This window comes from Coffea eugenioides, chromosome 8, assembly GCF_003713205.1.
Source record: "Coffea eugenioides isolate CCC68of chromosome 8, Ceug_1.0, whole genome shotgun sequence".
NCBI lineage: Eukaryota > Viridiplantae > Streptophyta > Magnoliopsida > Gentianales > Rubiaceae > Coffea > Coffea eugenioides.
The window spans coordinates 3,846,656-3,865,097 of record NC_040042.1 but is presented as its reverse complement, the minus strand read 5'-3'; the positions used below and the strand labels follow the sequence as shown (position 1 = coordinate 3,865,097).

At 33.2% G+C, this 18,442-nt stretch overlaps 1 protein-coding gene across 1 annotated transcript; it reads right to left on the bottom strand.

Moving 5' to 3' along the window:
- Positions 1 to 11,743: 11,743 nt before the first annotated feature.
- LOC113781304 (zinc finger protein 10-like) lies at positions 11,744 to 12,648 on the bottom strand. Its single transcript, XM_027327220.1, has one exon. The coding sequence runs from the start codon at positions 12,633 to 12,635 to the stop codon at positions 11,925 to 11,927; it is 711 nt and encodes a 236-aa protein (XP_027183021.1). The 5' UTR covers positions 12,636 to 12,648; the 3' UTR covers positions 11,744 to 11,924.
- Positions 12,649 to 18,442: the final 5,794 nt, after the last annotated feature.

Here is an 18,442-nt window from a genome sequence, read left to right as displayed (position 1 = left end):
TATTTTATTTTATCCTTGTTAAGCCACCAAAATTTTTTTTCTCCACTCTATTGTAGACGGGTCAATCTAGGAGTAAAAGTGGAAGTCAACTATCCAACCCTCCTTAAATTCTTCAAAAGCACATAAATTGGGAAAATAGGAAATAACCGAGATCAAATGCAAAAAAAAAAAAAAAAAAAAAATTCTGTATAAGCCTGGTTTCCATTTTTGTTTTGACATTTTTTGATTGCCTTCAATCTAAATTACATCCTTTGTTTTCTGATTATAAACGTGTTTTTGGTGCCTTTAAGTTCAGCTCTTGTGTTGACCAATTTATGATGGACAATCCGGTCTTTGCTGGAGAAAACTTAAGTTTTGGTCACATAAGGAGTAAATTGGCTACAAAAAAAAAATAGCAAAAGAGTCTAATTGGTCAAAATTAAAGATGAGGAACTATTTTGGCCATTTCTTATAAACAAATCAAGTTTGAACACAAAATTATTTTGGTTTAGTAATTGACCGAATAAATCTACTTGCAAACTACTGAAATGGGTTTGTGACCAGATATACAATTGTGAAAAAAAATATGTGTGTGTGTGCTTACCTTTTACATTCTCAAATATATGTATATACATCTTGAATTTTCTCTCAAAAAATATAATAAGTATTATTTATTTTCTTAGACAAAACTAATACCATTACATGTATTATTAATAATTATTTATTCCAAAAAAAATTAATTTTATTTCTGAACTCTAATTTTTCGAACTGGATCTTGACCTTGACTTATCAAGTTTACTAACTTGATTTTGAACTCAAATATGTATATAAATTAACCAATCAAATTCGAATAACACTTTTAGTTCATTTATTGAATGAAGGGATAATTTTAGAAACCTCATTTGAAGTTTTTGACAATTTTACTTGGCTTTCCTTAGATTAAATAATTACACTTCCCACTCTATGCACAATAAAGTACCTATAATGCCCTCTATTTGGTAGACAATTCATAGTATAAGGCAATAGATTTAGAGAACCAAAATAACATATATTCCTATTTCTCTATCTCTTGTCTATTTGAACTCCTCTCTTTCCTAGCTATTATACTACTATACTCTCCTTTTTTTTTCAATCTTTAATTTTGTAGATATTAGCAAATTAAGATTGCAAAATCAACTGTTCAATTTAGGGAGTAGATTATGTATTAAACTAGAAGGAAATGAAAAGTCTCATGGTGATAGAAAAATAAATAATCAAATTGATCATTGGAACAGGTTGAAGGACCAAAGGTGGAGAATTTGCTGTATTTTATTTGTTATCAAGAAAAGTTTTGTAAAATATCAGTAATTGCATAAGGATTTCTTTCATTGGATTAGCAATTATTGGTTATGATTTTGCTATAGAGATAGAGTTTTATTCTCCACTTATGAGATGTTAATATTCTTGAGGATGTGGGAGTATTGTAATGATAGTTCTAAACTAGATTAACTTGTAATGGAAAGGTATTAGAGCATTACGATTTAATTTTGGGGTATAAAATTGGTTGTCAATAGAGTGTTGTAGTTGTTTATTTCTTTTTCTGTATGGCAGGCATTGACAGTGTATAAGCAATTTGGGATGTTTTGGACCACTGCTTGGATTTGAATTAGAGTTTTTGCTTAGGCAATTGTTAGGAATTAAGATGGTCAGTTTGTACAAAGTATGAAACAACACGATTGAGTATACTATCTTTTCTTTTTTGGTTTTGTACAGAAGGATGATTTAGGGATTTTGAGAGAAAATCCAGATTGTTGGACTTATATTATTACGTAATCAGTAAAAGTAGGGAGAGGTAGATGTAATTTTAACCTACGGGGAACTCTCTACAATTGTCAAAAACCTCAGAAACATTTGTGAAATTATCCCCTAAACGAACGAATTTGGACCTGATCTGTCCCCATTCGTATAATATACCAATAGAGTATGAAATCGAGTATTAGGTTCTGTTCGGTTTCTTAAAAGGTAATGCCTGGTTTTTGTGGTCTTGATCTAAGCTTACAATGATTGATCTATATTTTGGACTTTGGACTTGGGGATAGGTACACTACTGTTAGTGATGTAGTTGAGTGCACAGTTAGTGTTATTTGTTGTAGGAATTAGCGGACAAACACATCACAACTTCTTATCCGGAAACAATAACGTTGTGCTATTTTAGGACAAACAATCGAACTATGCCTCAAAGTCCTTGGGCTTTGAACTCCATCAGAGCTTTAGTCTGTCATGTTTTTGGGTTTACGGCTTCCCATTGTATATATTTTTCACCTAGTGCTTATGTTTCAGGAGCATGCATGTTTTACTTTTCTCTTTCATTTTGCTTTGGAGGGGAAACAGGGGGAGAGTGCAGGGTGGGGGCAAAAAGAATGGGATGGGGAGGGGGACTTGGAAGAGGGGAAGGGAGGGGAAGAGTTGCCGGGCAATGTAGGAAGAAGGGGAACTAGAAATACATTTATTGGGGTGACATTGGCTAACAAGTTGGAGTTGTGCCTTCTTCTTCTTCTGGTATATTTCCAAGTTCTGTGGAAGTCCCAATAAATAAAGGGTTTAAAAACTATAGAGTGCTCCTCATCTACGTCGAGGTCTTTTGGGGCTTCTATGTCAAATATCCTGCTTTTGGAAATGAAAATTGACCAAGGGAATGTCGGGCTTGTTCCCATATATTTGTACCCAATGATGAGGAGCAGCCCTCACAAAGGTGGTCCAACAGTAAGCGGGCTCTTAAGAACTCTTGAGGTTCTGGATTCGAATCTTACCCTGAACTTAAATCCCTGTGACTCGTCCGGAGTCATGGGGCCGTGGCGCACTCCTCCAGTTTGTGTGTTGGCTTAGATCCTAAGGATTCGAGTCGGGCATGTTCCGGATTACCAAAAAAAAAAATGATTAGGAGCACACAATAGATCATTGGTCCACGCCTACCATGTAGAATATTCAAAACCAACAGGGCACCATTCCGAATTTGTATTACTACAAGAAAGCCCAAGTAGGATCCGAGGCTGCACTTGCCGTGCTTAAGGGAGCAATCCAGTTGGCTCGAGCTCGTCGAGTTAAATTACTTGAACAGTTGAACTCCAGCTTGAGTTTGAACTTGCTGAATTCTTAAAAATTTGGTTCGAGCTTAGTCACATCTAGTTTAGTTGCGTTCAATTAAGTTTAAGTAATATAAATTAGCATTCTATATGTGATTTTAAACATGGGATAGAAATTAATACATAAAAGAAAATCTATATATATATATATACAAAGCTATTTGAACTATTTGAACTTGAGTTCGAATTTGATCAACATAAAATTGAGTTTCAATTTTGATCAAGCAAGTTCACTCGTAAGTAGATCGATTGAGTTTGACTGAATTGCATCCTAACTCTGCTGGACTGCCAGTGGACTATGATTTGCCACATTCGTAGCCCCAAAATATCCATAAGCGTTGCCATACGTAATTGTGATTCGAGGCTCTAAAACTTGGTCTAGTTCTTGTGATTCTAATAACGGAAACCAAATTGTTAATGAACAACATTCAAGAGGGTAAAAATGCCACGATCTCCTTAGAATTCTGATTGCGATGTACAGAAGAAGAGTCGCTGTTTATCCACTCTTCGGGTAGTGAGAAACAAGGCAGCCATCCATGCACATGCATGCACTTGAAGATAAGGAAAAAAGCAATGATTACTGTTAAGAGCAACTGGATATTCGAGCCCATGCACTGCTGAAGAAGACTAAACCTCAAAACCACTACCAACACTCATTGCTGTTTTCGACCCCACCACCGCTCCTCACTCTCTCTTTCTTCTGCTGCTTCTGAACTCAGAAGAATGAATGAATGAATCGCATTTACTGATCTCTTCTTTCACTGATGTGGTACCTCATTGTCAAAGCTTTCTTTTCTTGCAGCCATTTGTAAATTTGAATGGAATAGTAGTTGTATGAATCAAATGCTGTTGAGGGAGAGATATATTTATGTTGTTGCATATGTTGTCATTGAAGTGAATGCATTATCTGCTCGGTATCAAGTAGTTATACTCCTACAAGTGGAAATCTGATAAACCACAAGCAAGAGGCTATGGCTCATTGCTCTTTGATCTTTTGTTTAAAGAGAAAGTTGGGCAAAAGTTATTGCAGTAGAGTAGACTTTTTTTCAGTTCTTTTTTTTTTTTTTTGTTAAATATGATTACAAGTGTCCCCTAATTTGTGATTGCCATTTTTATTCATATTTCCCAAATATGTTCTTTGAAAATTAGTTTTAGAAAAGTTATATGACTTATGGGTAATCATAAACCTGAGTGTTTTCTGAATTGAACACTAAACACCAAGTATTATATATTATTAATGACATGTGATTAACATCTCCACGATTTCTTCAAAATTGGGCACAAAATTAAACATAAAACAATTTTCAATTAAGTCACTTATCCATCCAAAACTTTAGACTATACGATGCTAGCATGCAGGACATGGTGAATACAATGCAGTTTTTACATTCTAAATACCAATTCGAAAATTTTGTCTCCCATCAATTGCCACAATATATGGTTTCATATGGATACGTAGTGCATTCGTTTGGTTTAATGGTGGTTTAGTCTCTATTGATCTCTCATAGATCTAGTTGAACCTCCTCCTTAAATTAGATTCGAGTAGAATAATATATATAAGGTGACGATGACAAAAAAAAACCAATTAAAAAAAAAGGAACAAGATTAATGATAAGTTTGCAGAGCTAAGATGGGAAGTGCACTTTTGCCTATAAAATAATAATGTGTGTTTGGGTCACAAGCTGGAAGAATAGTTTTTACTCTCCGAATCTTTGTCCCCATTAATCGTCCTGCTCATAAATCCTAGTTACAGAGATACTGCTTTTTCACTTAAAGCGAATCTTGGTCGATATAAATTGTCAGCCAAAAGCAACAAAGCACAGTAGTGTCGTCTGTGGCTCAGCACTGGGATTTGTTTTGTTTTGGAAGGCCAAATTTTATTGTAGGATTTACTTTTTAGGTTTTGTCTGCACAAGGGTTTGATTCAATTTTCCTTGTTCTAGACTAGATCTAAAGTGCCATATAAATCCAAGTTCTTGTTAAAGAGAAAAAAAAAAAAAAAAGAAGCCATAATTAATGCTTGCTGGACGACACTGAATTCATGGTTCAGAGATATATGTAAGTTGAACCATCTTATTCAATAAAATGAGAGGTTGAGACGGAGGGAGTGGGGAAGAAGAGGGGGACCAAAGCATCGATGCTGCCAAATACTTAAATCTTTCAGGCCTTATTCTGATCTCTTAGCTGGCCCTGAATCTCGAAACAAATTTTGTTGGGGGTCCACGTACACTATGTTAGTTAGTCAAGAGGATGATCTAATGTTTAGTGATGAGTGTGTAAGGTTTAACTATTTAAGCAGACTATTGAAAAAATTCTATTCTTTCGTAGTGGAAAGGAAGGTGACTTAGGGTTTAGTGTATAAACTGATCATGAGAACATTCGCAATTCAGAGACGGGATTAAAAAATTAGGCTATATTTGATGGAGTAACATAATTTAGCCTTTAAATTTCATAAGTTCAAACCTTAATCAATATGTTTAGACGGTGTTTTATATATAAAAAAAATAGAACATGTTAATTAATTAAATGGCTCCGAAATGTTTAGACGAAACTTATTCAAAACAACAAGTGATAAACTGTTCACTTATTACTGAGTGCAAAATACTCTCAAATGGTAATATTTCAGTGCTTAACAATTTAGTAACTGAACAGATTTAAATTTCAAATTTCAATTTTATCAAATATTCCCTTAAACTCTGTAAATGATACAGAATTTGTAATGGACCTCCAAAGAAATCGTATTGACTTTTAAGTTCCAATATTTAATTCATGAACTCGGGAAGATTAATATTTGGTTAGAAGAAATACTCAAAAGGCATGATTATCAACCTCCAATAATTACCACTTGATTTTTGGAAGCTTACTTTTCTTTTTGGAATAAAAATTTGAAGCTCATAAACATGCACGTCTTCTTGAAATATGGCACAAGTGACTTATGACTAGCGTTTCAACTCTTGACCTAACTATAAATAAATTGGAAATGGTCCTTGATTTTGGTAGTCTGTTTGGCCGAAGAAATAAAACATACTGCTACCAATAATTAATGCCAGCAATCATTCTGTCGTGGATACTAACACTATCACAACCAACTTCACACACCTCACTTGTTTCCGTGCATAATTCGTGCATGAACGTTCAATTGGATCTGTATTCAATGGACTCCATCCACGTTAAGGGCTGCTATTATTTAGCAAACCCCACCATGTTTTTCTTTTTCTTTTTTTTCTTCAGTTCAAAGATGACATTGAGATCAAATAAACGAGGCAAGTTAAATGACACAAGTGAAATGAAAAGAACTGCTCAAATCAGATCTGCTGTATTTCCATGCCTTGTAGAGAAATTTTTTTTCTTGTTTTCTTCCGTTTCCATGCATTCAGAAAAGGGCAAATTTCACTTTACCTCCTGTGATTTAGCATTTTTTTACATAAACCCCCTATAGTTTCAAAAACTATATATAACCCCCTCATGATTTGGATTAAAGTGTCAAAGTGACGGGAATGATCATTTGTAACGGAGTTACCTAAAATGTCAAAAATACCCTTATGTAAAGTTGAAAATTATTTATTAACCAAGGGGTGTTATGTGTATATTTTGAAAACCATAAGGGGTTATATAGTAAAATATAAAAATCATACGGGATTAGTGTGTCATGTATTTATAAGGGTAATTTCGACATTTTTAGAAGTTCCGTCACGAATGACTATTTCCGTCACTTTGACACTTTAATTTGAACCATGAGGGGGTTATGTATAGCTTTTGAAACTATAGGGAGTTATATAAAAAAGCGCTAAACCATAGGAGCGTAAAATGTAATTTGCCCTTCAGAAAACAATAATATTCCATGACCCTTTATCTCAACATAGTTGGATCACTTCATGACGGCGCTATGTTAAAAGCTTGAGTCTTGAATATATTTCTTTTTGTATATTCTCTACTATGGACTAACATCCTGCGAAAAAGTTATCCGGGGCAGATTCGAAACTCCAGGCACATCTAAAAAGAATTTAGCAGAGAAGGGTTTTGTTTCTCGTTCACTTTTGGAACGTACATTCCCAGCAAAACAGCATACTTAACAAACAACTGATGTAATGAAGTCCAACTAATATGATTTTGTCCTAAAACCTGAAGTCATTGTCCAAGATCTCGTTACTGACAACAGTCATTGCTTCATGAAGATAGTACATATGCAATTAATCAGGAGTACTTGAGGGTTGCTATAGGGTTTTTGTATTATATCACTGTAAAGCTACCCCAAACACTTGAATTTTGGTTTATGTAGCAGGTACGGTATTGTAAGAGCAATTGATCTTTCTGACTAACTTTGAAGCAATTACTAAGGCTTACGCTGACACTTTCACTTTGAATCCAAATAAACAACACCAAATAAAAATCATTACTTCAAAATGAATAAACAAGATTCTTACAAAAATAAATAAATAAATAAACAAGATTTATGAAGGTGCGGTGCTGAAATTAGGATTCAAATCCCTCAAACAATATTGTCACATCTGCTAAGCATTTTTCATCCTTACTAATCAGAATATACACTCACTAAGCTGTGAATTTCTAAGTATTTAGCATGTCTTCCACTCTTAACTAACTTTATACTCGTTGGAAATGAATATTGAGAAACTATTGACGCTGATTACATTTACTCATTCACCAATAATTGCAAAAGTCTAAACAAATTGCTTACCCTAGTAAGACATACACATTACGTACAGACATACAAGATGTATAAGTACAAACACGCACACATCCACACCCAACTTACAGCGCGTTTATATGCATGTAAATAAAGAGTATTTTCTTGCAACGTTAGGATGAACAACGTTATTATCTCAACTTTTTGTTATATCTTAACTAGGGAGATTAACCATTTTGAGAGACCTTTTTTTTTTTTTTTGGGAAAACTAGCTATTTGAGAGACATGTATTTACATACTCAGTCCACGGCTTCTGTCTTGTATTTATGACAAAATAGAAATCTCCCCTTTTTAAGTTTTCACATATCTCTAGCCTCTGCTTTAGTTTATACATATACATATCAACGTCCCTTTCCTTTATCCTCTGTTATAAATGGTTATTAGTTAAAATAAGTACCATGTAAAGTGAAGTTGATCATATAGTTGTGTGGTGTCCCAAAAATGCCCTTCAAACATATTTACTATGCAGAAAGCTTGTACTATACTCTTTTAACTTCAATTAGACCATTGTAGTTTATTTCACATTGGAAAAGTAATTATTTTAGTTTTTGGTTATCCCTTACTTTTGCAAACACAGGGTTCTTTCAAATATCTCCATATTAATAGGTTTGACATAATATAAATGTTACCACATAAACCAAGGAAAAAAAAGGAAAGCAAAACAAAAATGATGATAAATTACCAATAGAGTAAAGCTTATCTAGTAATTTCATTTTAGGATTATTATGTGAACATAAGACTACAAATGAGTTGAATCAAGTTGTATTTTGATCTAAATGAGTTGTGCTCAACTCAAATTTTAACTGGGTTCCAGCTTGAGCTCAAGTTCTACGAGCTTTAATTCTAAAATTCGAGCTCGAGTTTGAACTCCAATTCGAACCTTGTCGAGTTTGAGTTCAAGCTTATTTGAGCTCAAATAAAATAAAAATAAATTTTGTGTTTTTCAAAATGAATGAAATTGACATTTCACCCTAATTAAATAATAAAAATATGGGAGACATACACGTAATTTCACTATTAAAAATATATAAATTCGAATTGTGATGTACTCGCTCACCAAGCCAGCTCAAATTCAATTCGACCTTGATATTGACCGAGATCGAATCGAGTTTTGACCGCTCATGAGCTTTACTTGACTCGTTTGTATTTCTATGTGAATATATATTAAAATATATAAACTTGTCACGTACTGCCAAAATAGTAAAAGAACACCTATATAGTGCCATTACAAAAACTAATTTTTAGGAAGCTTACTGAAATTTTTTTACCTAAGAGGGGTTCTGATTTTTCATAAAACTAGAGAGGTAATTGATACTTATCCTTTTAGTTAATAAGATCATTAGTGAAAAATATGAAATTTAAATTAATACACCTACACGCATCTATCCAAATTTGGAAAATTTTCCTCTTCTTTATGCCCAATGAAGAATATAGTTGATAACCTTTGATATATATTTTTTTAAACTTTGATGTATTTCCATACAAATTTTGTTCTAAATTGAGAAATAAAAGTTAAATGTAAGTTAACAATTAGCAAAGTCAATTCATAAGGAATTAGACCAAGGACACACAATGAGAATTTGAAGGAATTTTTTGTTTAAAATTAGAGGAACACACCCACATATGTATAAATATGTATGTATATAGACAGTACATGACACTTTTTATTGTACACGGAAGAGTTTAAGCTTTAGAAAGTATCTTTATTTCCCTAATGTGAGCTACTAAGTTCATGCTATGCTATCTAAGTAGTATTTTCCTCATTGAGCCTACCTATTTATAGCAAAAAAGATCAGTAAGAATGTGGTTTAACTTATCCATTTTCATATTGAAAAAGAGAGCAACTTTGTCTTCTTTTTTTTTTTTTTTCAAAGTGCCATATTCAAAATATTGCAATTTATGGTTTGCTATTTATATTGCTACTATAGACTTCCAATAACCAATAGGTCTTGTTTAAAGCTCTTTAAAAACTTAGAAAGTGAGACGAATAATAAGTTGAACTTCGAAAGTACACAGCAAGGCTATTTATGTTTGTACACAGAAAATTTTAAGATTTTGCCAACGTATAACAAATATACCTACGACTGAAACATAACTTGGTTTTGCGGTAACTTTTCTTGATTATTAAGTCAAACATGCTTAGATATTTAAATTAGTATCTATGGAAGAAAATTGACTTTGATTCTCATGATAGAAAACACCCAAATCGGTGCTAAAAATATTCCATTATCAAACTAATAATATTAAAGACCAACAATCTTTAAAGGTTATTATGGTTCATTAAACCTTCTTTTTAGGTTAACAATAACCTTTATTGAACATAGAAATTTGAAATGTTTATAACTCATATAAGAGTGGTACCATCTTGTTAATCAACTACTTGTTTTTAGTAACTTAATTATCGTCTATTTGTCGTATAATATATAATCCTTCCCTAAACCAAGCATTTTTACTCTTTTATTTGATTAATAAGAATGCCAATTTTTCTAAATAAACAATAGAAGAACTTTTGCTTAAATTTTTTTTCTTAAAAAAAGATCTCTTGTTGTATTTAAAGTCTAGCTCTCTCACAAATATAATAGAAATTCTAAAATTATTCTGGACATATCCATGTTACTTAACAAACCTAAAAAGATTACAATCCTTTCTAACATGCATTTCTCCTCATACATATTAATTTCCAGTGTAACATAAGATACCAACTCCGGCCTGTAGAATAAAGAGAACAGTATAATTTGTTTACATCATATCTACAATCTTTTTTGGAAGATTTCATAACCTTTATTTTCTAATTATTACAACAACAATGAATAATCTCACTATTCTAGAAATTCCTCCTAATTAGAATGACTAATGTCACTTAATTTGTGGACCAGAAGAACCAAATTTCCACATAGGTTTAGTTATTTAGACCCAATATGCATTTCTAAGTTGATCCGCCAATAAAGACACTATTTCTAGACATTTGATCATGTAGCTAGAGGCTGAGAGAAAAAAGATGCTAGAGGCTGTTTAGTTGAGCCAAAATCAATTATAAGTAAAGACAACACATTATTGTTACAAATCCAGCAAGCTAATCTCGTAGCTGACAAAACAAATCTTATGTGTTCTAAGTTACCTTGTAATTACATAGTAAGGTGCAGATAACTCAAAATGATCGTTACTTAGTTAGATTATTGCCTTTTATTAGCCTAACAGAACAAAAATAATGTTAATATCAGTGGTGTATTTTTTATTTGGTTCTAAAACTTCTGAAAGTCAGACTTCTTCGCAGGAATGAATTTAGACCTTGTCAGACCTTAGGCTAGTAGCCAAAAAGCTCACGACAAACTAGGCCCTGTATAAGGACTTTCTGAAAAAAGAAAAAAAAAAAAAGCCCCTGTGTATGGATTATTTCTAGTAGTCTAAGAAGTGCTTTAGAGGAAGAGAGTGAGATACAAAACAACCCAAATGACGCAAGAAGTACAGGCAAAAGGAAGAGACAATATAGAGGATAAAGGATGTGAAGAAAGTGTAGAACTATGAAGGGAAACACATAATTTTATAAGCTAAAGGAAATTGCATATATGGTAGTATTGGAAAATACAAAATGCAGTTTGGATTTCTCAGTGAATCCCATAGATACTTATTTAAGAATTCCAAGGAATCTTAACAAATTTTGTTCTGAGAGCTAACAGAAGCTACATATATATAGCTAGTCTAGGTCTAGGATGCCCTGACCTTACCAACGGACAAACTAATCCCCACGGGAACTAATGCCTAGACTTTTTACTCAGAATCAATAACAGAAAATGACAGTGCACTGCAAACTTTACTAGCCTCACTGATAACCCTAACACCTTTCTTACCTTTTTATTGAAATTAATGCCTAATTTACTTTCAATATACATTCTTTTTTCTACAGTGCTTTCCATGTTCTTCCTCTTCATTCATGTAAGAAAGCAACAGGAAAATATTTTTGAATAAAAAAGCCCACAAAAATGTATACCAAACTAGGCTGTAATACAGGTTACACACTGTACTTGCTTCACTCCCTATGTGTATATATATATCAATAGCGTAAAAAAGCACAAACAAGTAACACAAACTATGTGTTTTCTTTGCCTGTCATAGTGGTGTTATTGACGCCCAAGCCTCAGCTCCAGATCAAGCTCCTCAATCGCTGAATCCTTCCTGTTTTGACCAATGTTATCAAGAATATTGTTTTCATTGCTATTGGAAGCAGAACGCTCAGTGTTACTAGACTGAGAGATTGATGAATTCATGCTATGAGGGGTTGCAGGATAAGTGTAAGGGCAAGGCGAGATCAGAGTATTGGTTGGGAAACTCGAGACAGATAAAAGGGCTGAAGGTGATTCCATGCAAGAATTCATCGGCGTAGGAGTCAAGACAGTGCCATTAGGGTTGGCTAAGGAATAGACCAGGCACAGTCCACCATTTGTGATGAATTCTTGAGCTGGGATTATGAGAGTAGAAGAGGCGGTGGAGGGAGAGGTTGGATTGTTCATACCAGGCGGAGCTTGGTGGAGCCGAGCACGGTCCCGGCGGTGCACGTTCATGTGGCCTCCTAAGGCTTGGGCGGATCGGAACTCCCTTCTACAAAAGGTACAAGTGTAGGACCTTGGGGGCCAAGTGGTACCGTTGATGTTTCCTGTGTCTTGTTCAAATGCTCTTACTTCCCATGAATCATCTTCATCTTCAGCTACTTGTTTAGGGTTCCACATCCAGGAAGTAGTGGCGGATGAGGTCTGGGGTTGCGGTTGTGGTGGTTGAAATTGAGCTAATTTTTGGAGCTGAGTCAAGGACAGAAGACCAAGCTCGGCTGCCATGATTCTTGTAACATTTAAGATAGGTGATTGATATGATGTGGAATGTAGTTGAAGTGTGAAGCCTTGTTAAATAGGGATGGGCTTAAAGGGTATATAGTGACAAAATTAGGCTAAAGTACAAAAAGTGAGAATAAAAAAAAAAGAAAAGAAAAGAGTACGAAGATATCAACAAGGTCTGGTTATTTAAGTGTGCAGTTGGATTTTAATACTGGAAAAATTGGTTAATGAAGAATATAATAAGTAGCATATCACGTTTAGCTTTTTTAATTATGAAGAATCAATTTTTAGTTACATTGGATACATCGACAGGCTTTCCAAATTCATTTAATTATACGCAAATCTTTCACGGAAGAAAATAACATTACAAAATATTGGTCAATTAAAAAAAAGAAAAGAACTTCTAGAATTAGAAAGAAACACTAGGAATGTTGGAAAGATGAACCCTTAAATAAATAGAAGTTAAACTTGGTGGACACTGGGAATCACTAAGTCTTTGTTGATTAGGAAACCATGGCAGAGCGACGATTTATGCCAATATCCTCTTGCACTAAGAAGTAAGAAATTGATATATACTGAGACATGATTGAATCAGTCTTTTAACATTTCCTTTTCCTTTGGAAGGAGAGAGACTTGGGGCTTGTGTAAACAATTTGATATACTAGTATAACATTAGAAACTTGGCATCTCATCATTAGACTATGGCGTCAATGATGAAGTCAATCTTGATGTTAATTAAGCTCAATCACCAAATATCATTGTGATCAAAATTCTTGCCAATTGTTTTAGCTAATGACAAATGAAGCTTTGGACCCCAATTGGCACATAGCTTTCTTTTGGAAGGTAGCCTTTGTCACCATATTCTGTGTGATGCTACAAGTAGAAGTCCTAGTAGTAGATGCAAGCCAATTTCGTCCGGAAGGGGGAACAGAAGTGAATGTGCGAATGGGTTCAATTAACTTTACTAACATTCCTCAGTTATTCCTTGAGTTGAGTACTGCCATTTCAGTGGCATGATTTCACCGTCATTTCTTCTTTCTGGCTTATTAGCTCATTGGAGTCAATGTTCATGTCTTTAACTTGAGGTGAAATAGGAATCCTTTGTAAGCTTCTGAACGAAATTTATTTCCAGTCATGATGGCTCTGGAGTCTGGACCGCGCTTTGGCCGATTTTCTGATGAGGAGACCTAAATGCCTCGTGGTATGAACATCGCATTCAAATATTTCTTTGTTCCCATATGTGATAACTGCCATTTTTCTCTGAGTGCCAGTTTGAACATTCATTTTCGAGTCATAATTAGAAATGTGTTCGAGCCGAATCGAACTCAAATAATGCTGTCCAAACTTGAGCTGAGAGCTTGTCAAATATTTATGTGCCCACATTCAAGTGTGAATTTGAATAAATGCCTTAAGACGAGCTCAGCTTGCCTATTCTCTACTAAGATCTAGCTCAATAAGTGTGAGGTCAATTTTAAATTTATCTTGCTTGAGTTTGAGTGGCATTAATAATAATTTATATTCTTTAAATATGGAATAAAATAAATGTTTTAGTTAAACCGTCCTTCTTAACAAGTCTCGCGTACATATACTTGAGCTCGACTGTGTAAATTACTTGACTCACTCGAACTTTAGTTGAGTACACTTGCAGGTAGCTCGATTAAACTTTATTCATTTGCAGTACATAATCTTAATTAGATCGAATGTAAATGAATAAAATGTGGATGGCTAGGCACAGGAGACATGATGCAAAAGGTGAGCCAGATAGTGCAACTAAAAGGTTGAGTGTACATGTCTTTCTTTGTTATTCGAAAAATCCCAGAGTATATGCCTCTCCATTCTGCATTTCACAAACAACACGTTAAGACTGCCCTCAATTTCATTTCAAGAAAAATATGAAAGTTAATTGACTTAAATATTAGCTGCCCTAAGTTTCTCGCTGGAAATCCTTCTTTTATCCTTTTCCGTCACCATTTAACTTGATGACAAGTTTAATAAAAAAAATATTAATCTTTTCTATATTGTCAGTATTAGATAAATGACCATTAAACTCAACCCAGTAAGAAACCCGGCAGAGGGATTGGGTCACTGGTTCAACCAATGAACCGGTGAGTATTAATTTAATATTTATAAATATAAAATAGTAATTTTAATATACATAACATATATAATAAAGTGTGTTTAGATAATAATTATTATACTTAGAAAGATATATAATATAGATATTAATAGAAGATTTAATTTAATTTTATTACATTTAAATAAATAAATAATATAGTCAAGTATAAAAACAAAATTTATATTGCTTGTTTTAAAAAATATAGCATTATTTTCATCATTTTATTTTTTATTTAAAAACAAAGTAATTTTCTAACTAATCAAATATTTTCAATTTAAAATTAAAAGGATTAATTGTATAATAAAAAACTAAACAAGTTTATAAAAAAAATATTTAGTTATCCAATAAAAACTAAGCAAGTGATAAAGTCTATACATCAAAGGCATATATACATTTTGTGTCAAAAATAAAGACCCACAATTTTAAAAAAAGGTAAATTGGGCCAATTGAAAAAATGGGCGAGTTCTCGATTGAACCACCGGGTCAACTGGGTTTGCCCAGGTTTGACCGAGTTAATTACTTGGCAGATCCAACTAGAGACCCGGCTCGATCTAATGTCCGGGTCACCCGGCCGCTTGATTCAACCATTGGGTTGGGTCGGATTTTATAACTATATGAATGATAGTTATGTAAAATTTGAATTTGAAATTTAATTTTTACATATATGTCATGAATCTAATGGTGATAATATATACACTGTCGGTGCATATAAAATTTACTCAAAAATAAAAGACTATAACCATTCATATAAGGTATCTCATGTTTTCTTCTCATCTATAGGCATATGCCTAAATTATAATCACTAGCTAACCTTTTCATCTCTGATGGGCCATCATAGACATAAAATTTACCTTTTCTCCTAATCATGACAATGTTTCCCAATTTAATTATTAAAGTGTCTTTAATCAAATTCTCCGTGCTTCAAACGTTGTCCTTCCTCGATGTAGACTGTAATCAACAAGTGGATTATTTTAACTTCTTGCACCAAATTCCTTTAATAGTTAGTTTCTTCTTGTCCCTAAGGCGAATGAATTCAATTGAATATTGTACCGCTTATTTACTATACCTTTAGCTATACACAAATCTATTTATTACTACATTATCTCTGTCTAGCGGCTTGACAAAATAAAAAAAAAAAATAGTTGCAAAAACTTGTCCATATCTACATAAATATTCACGCTTGCGATATAGCCTAGAAAAAGCTAATCCAGCATCAAAAATTACTAGATAAATTTATATATATATATATAAATATATAATTAAAAAGAGAAGCCAATCTTACTTGTGTACTATTGCCTTTGTTTACATCGTCGAGGTCCAACACATGCCACCTGGTAACAAGACAATGGCTCTTCTATGACGTTCGATCACAACTTCCCCTACCATCTATCGTCTAAAAGGTTTAGGGCATGGGATAAACATACAAAATATAAGAAGTGAATTCACTCTAAATTTTAAACACCCAACTCTTATCATGTACCTAAGGGCACAGGATAATTGATCCTCACTCGAAATATTTTAACTTGTCATGATTCTATAGCAGATTGGACATATATTTTTTTAATCTTGACTTGAACTAGTTGATCTTAGGTATTGTAACAAGTTTATTGTTTGTATGTCTTCTTGTTCTTTTTACAATATGTTTATGTTTATAGAGTTTTGAGTTCAACTACTCTTACCATCTGTCATTATTAATACTATACAGTTGGGGACTATATATCCTATCGATTGAAAGGATATTCTTGACAATTGGCTAAGTATTTACTAACATTTTTCCGTGGAACTTGACTTGTACAACTGATATAAGATAAATCATGAAGACAAGGTTAGGACCCCACTTCCTGGGTTAAAGCACCTAAGTCATGGAAATTGACAGATCAAAGTTGTGTAAAGAGGCATCGAACTGGCACATAGACAATTGGATAGATTGATTAGTCCGGAAGTTTTTCATACGGAATATTAGAAGACCAAGAATCAAAAAACTGTCATAAACTATACATATACTAGTATATATTGAGCAATATTACCAATTGGTTGGACGTGGGTTTCTTGTGGGCTCTCCTTAGATTGCTCTTTATGGGTCGTTTAGCCGCTGACTTTCTGAGTGTTTCTAATCTAATTGTGTGTGTGAGTTTCTCTCTCCTGGAAAAAAAAAAAAAAACTAGTATTGAGTTATGTTGATTCCACTTTGAACCCTTTAAGCTTTTGTTAATTAACCGTGGATCCTGAAATTTTTTTGTTTTAGACAATTACGCACCAAACTTTTTTTAATAGATACCGGTTTGAGTCATGTTCATGTGACTGTCCCTCCAAGTTAAAATATTTGTGCTCTCTCTTTCTTTTTTTCTGTTTTTTTTTTTAATTTGGCAATCCATTAAAATAGTTTGAGATACAGTGATAGTCACCCTCATCATTTTTGGCTTCTTGCATCGATTACTTCAATGTCTAGGCCACATTTAGGATAATGCACACTTTTTAGGGTGCAAACTGTCAAAAGCAAAACTTTGAAACCCAAAGTGCAAAGTGAACAGCAAGGTTAATAATTCAAGGAAGATTTAGTCCCACCTAATCTAAAAGATAAAGAATATAAAATATAATAATACGAATTGTTAAATAAGAATATATAGTCGAGAAATTTATTACAAATTAAATGTGACTTTGATGTTTGACAGATGGACAAAGCTACAACTGATATCATGCATTTACCGTCAGTTATGGATTTAGGTAGTACATAAAAAGCAAGATAATTAAAGTCTTTGCTGCCCTAAATTGATAAGGGTGGAGACAATGATGGATTTGTCATTTTTTATTTGTTAACAAGCATAAATACAAAGCCATATGGTTGCATTTAAAGTAAACAAATAAGAAACTAGGGGACTATCATCCTCCTTTTGCTGGTAAAATAAAATAAATAATTAAACTTAATGAATTTCTATCAATTTCACTAACCGTAAACAATAATTTCAGATCATGGGCCCAATGGGGAAGGGTTGGAACCTGAAGAAACACTTGCGTATATGCATATATTTGGAGGAAAAATTTTGTTTGTTTATGTAGCAGATATATATATATGTATATATGTATGTGTGTATGTATGTATGTATAATTTTTTTCACTGCCATTATATGAAGCATTAACAAATCACCAATCAGACAAAAATACTCAGGACTTAAAATTAGAGGGAGCGCAAGAAGTTTGATTTGTCAAGTAAACTACTCTCCTCTGCAAACAAGCATAAGTTTCTAATGTTTCAAAAGAAGGGTTACCCCATTGAATATATTGTTCATCCCATCAAATCATGTTAAAATCGGTTACTGTAAATGGGTTTTTCTAACGGGTGCTCGCTAACACATTTAAAAATTATTTAATTTATTATATACATATATATACTGACAATTATTACTCTCCCTTATATTTATATACTTTTTTTATTTAATCTTATCTATCTTTTCTTGTATTTATTTATTTATTAATTAATTTTACATTTTAAAAATATGACACTTAAAATATATATTAACAAGTGCTCATTGGACATGCGTTAAACACCAGACTCATTGTAAATAATTCCCACGTCAATTTTCCAACATTTTTCTAAACCGAGGTCTTCAGCTGGAGCTTGTAACCAAGCGGGGCAACAATGTGATGGAATGATGGGCTTAGCCCGTGGGAAGTTCAATACAGCACAAATTACAGA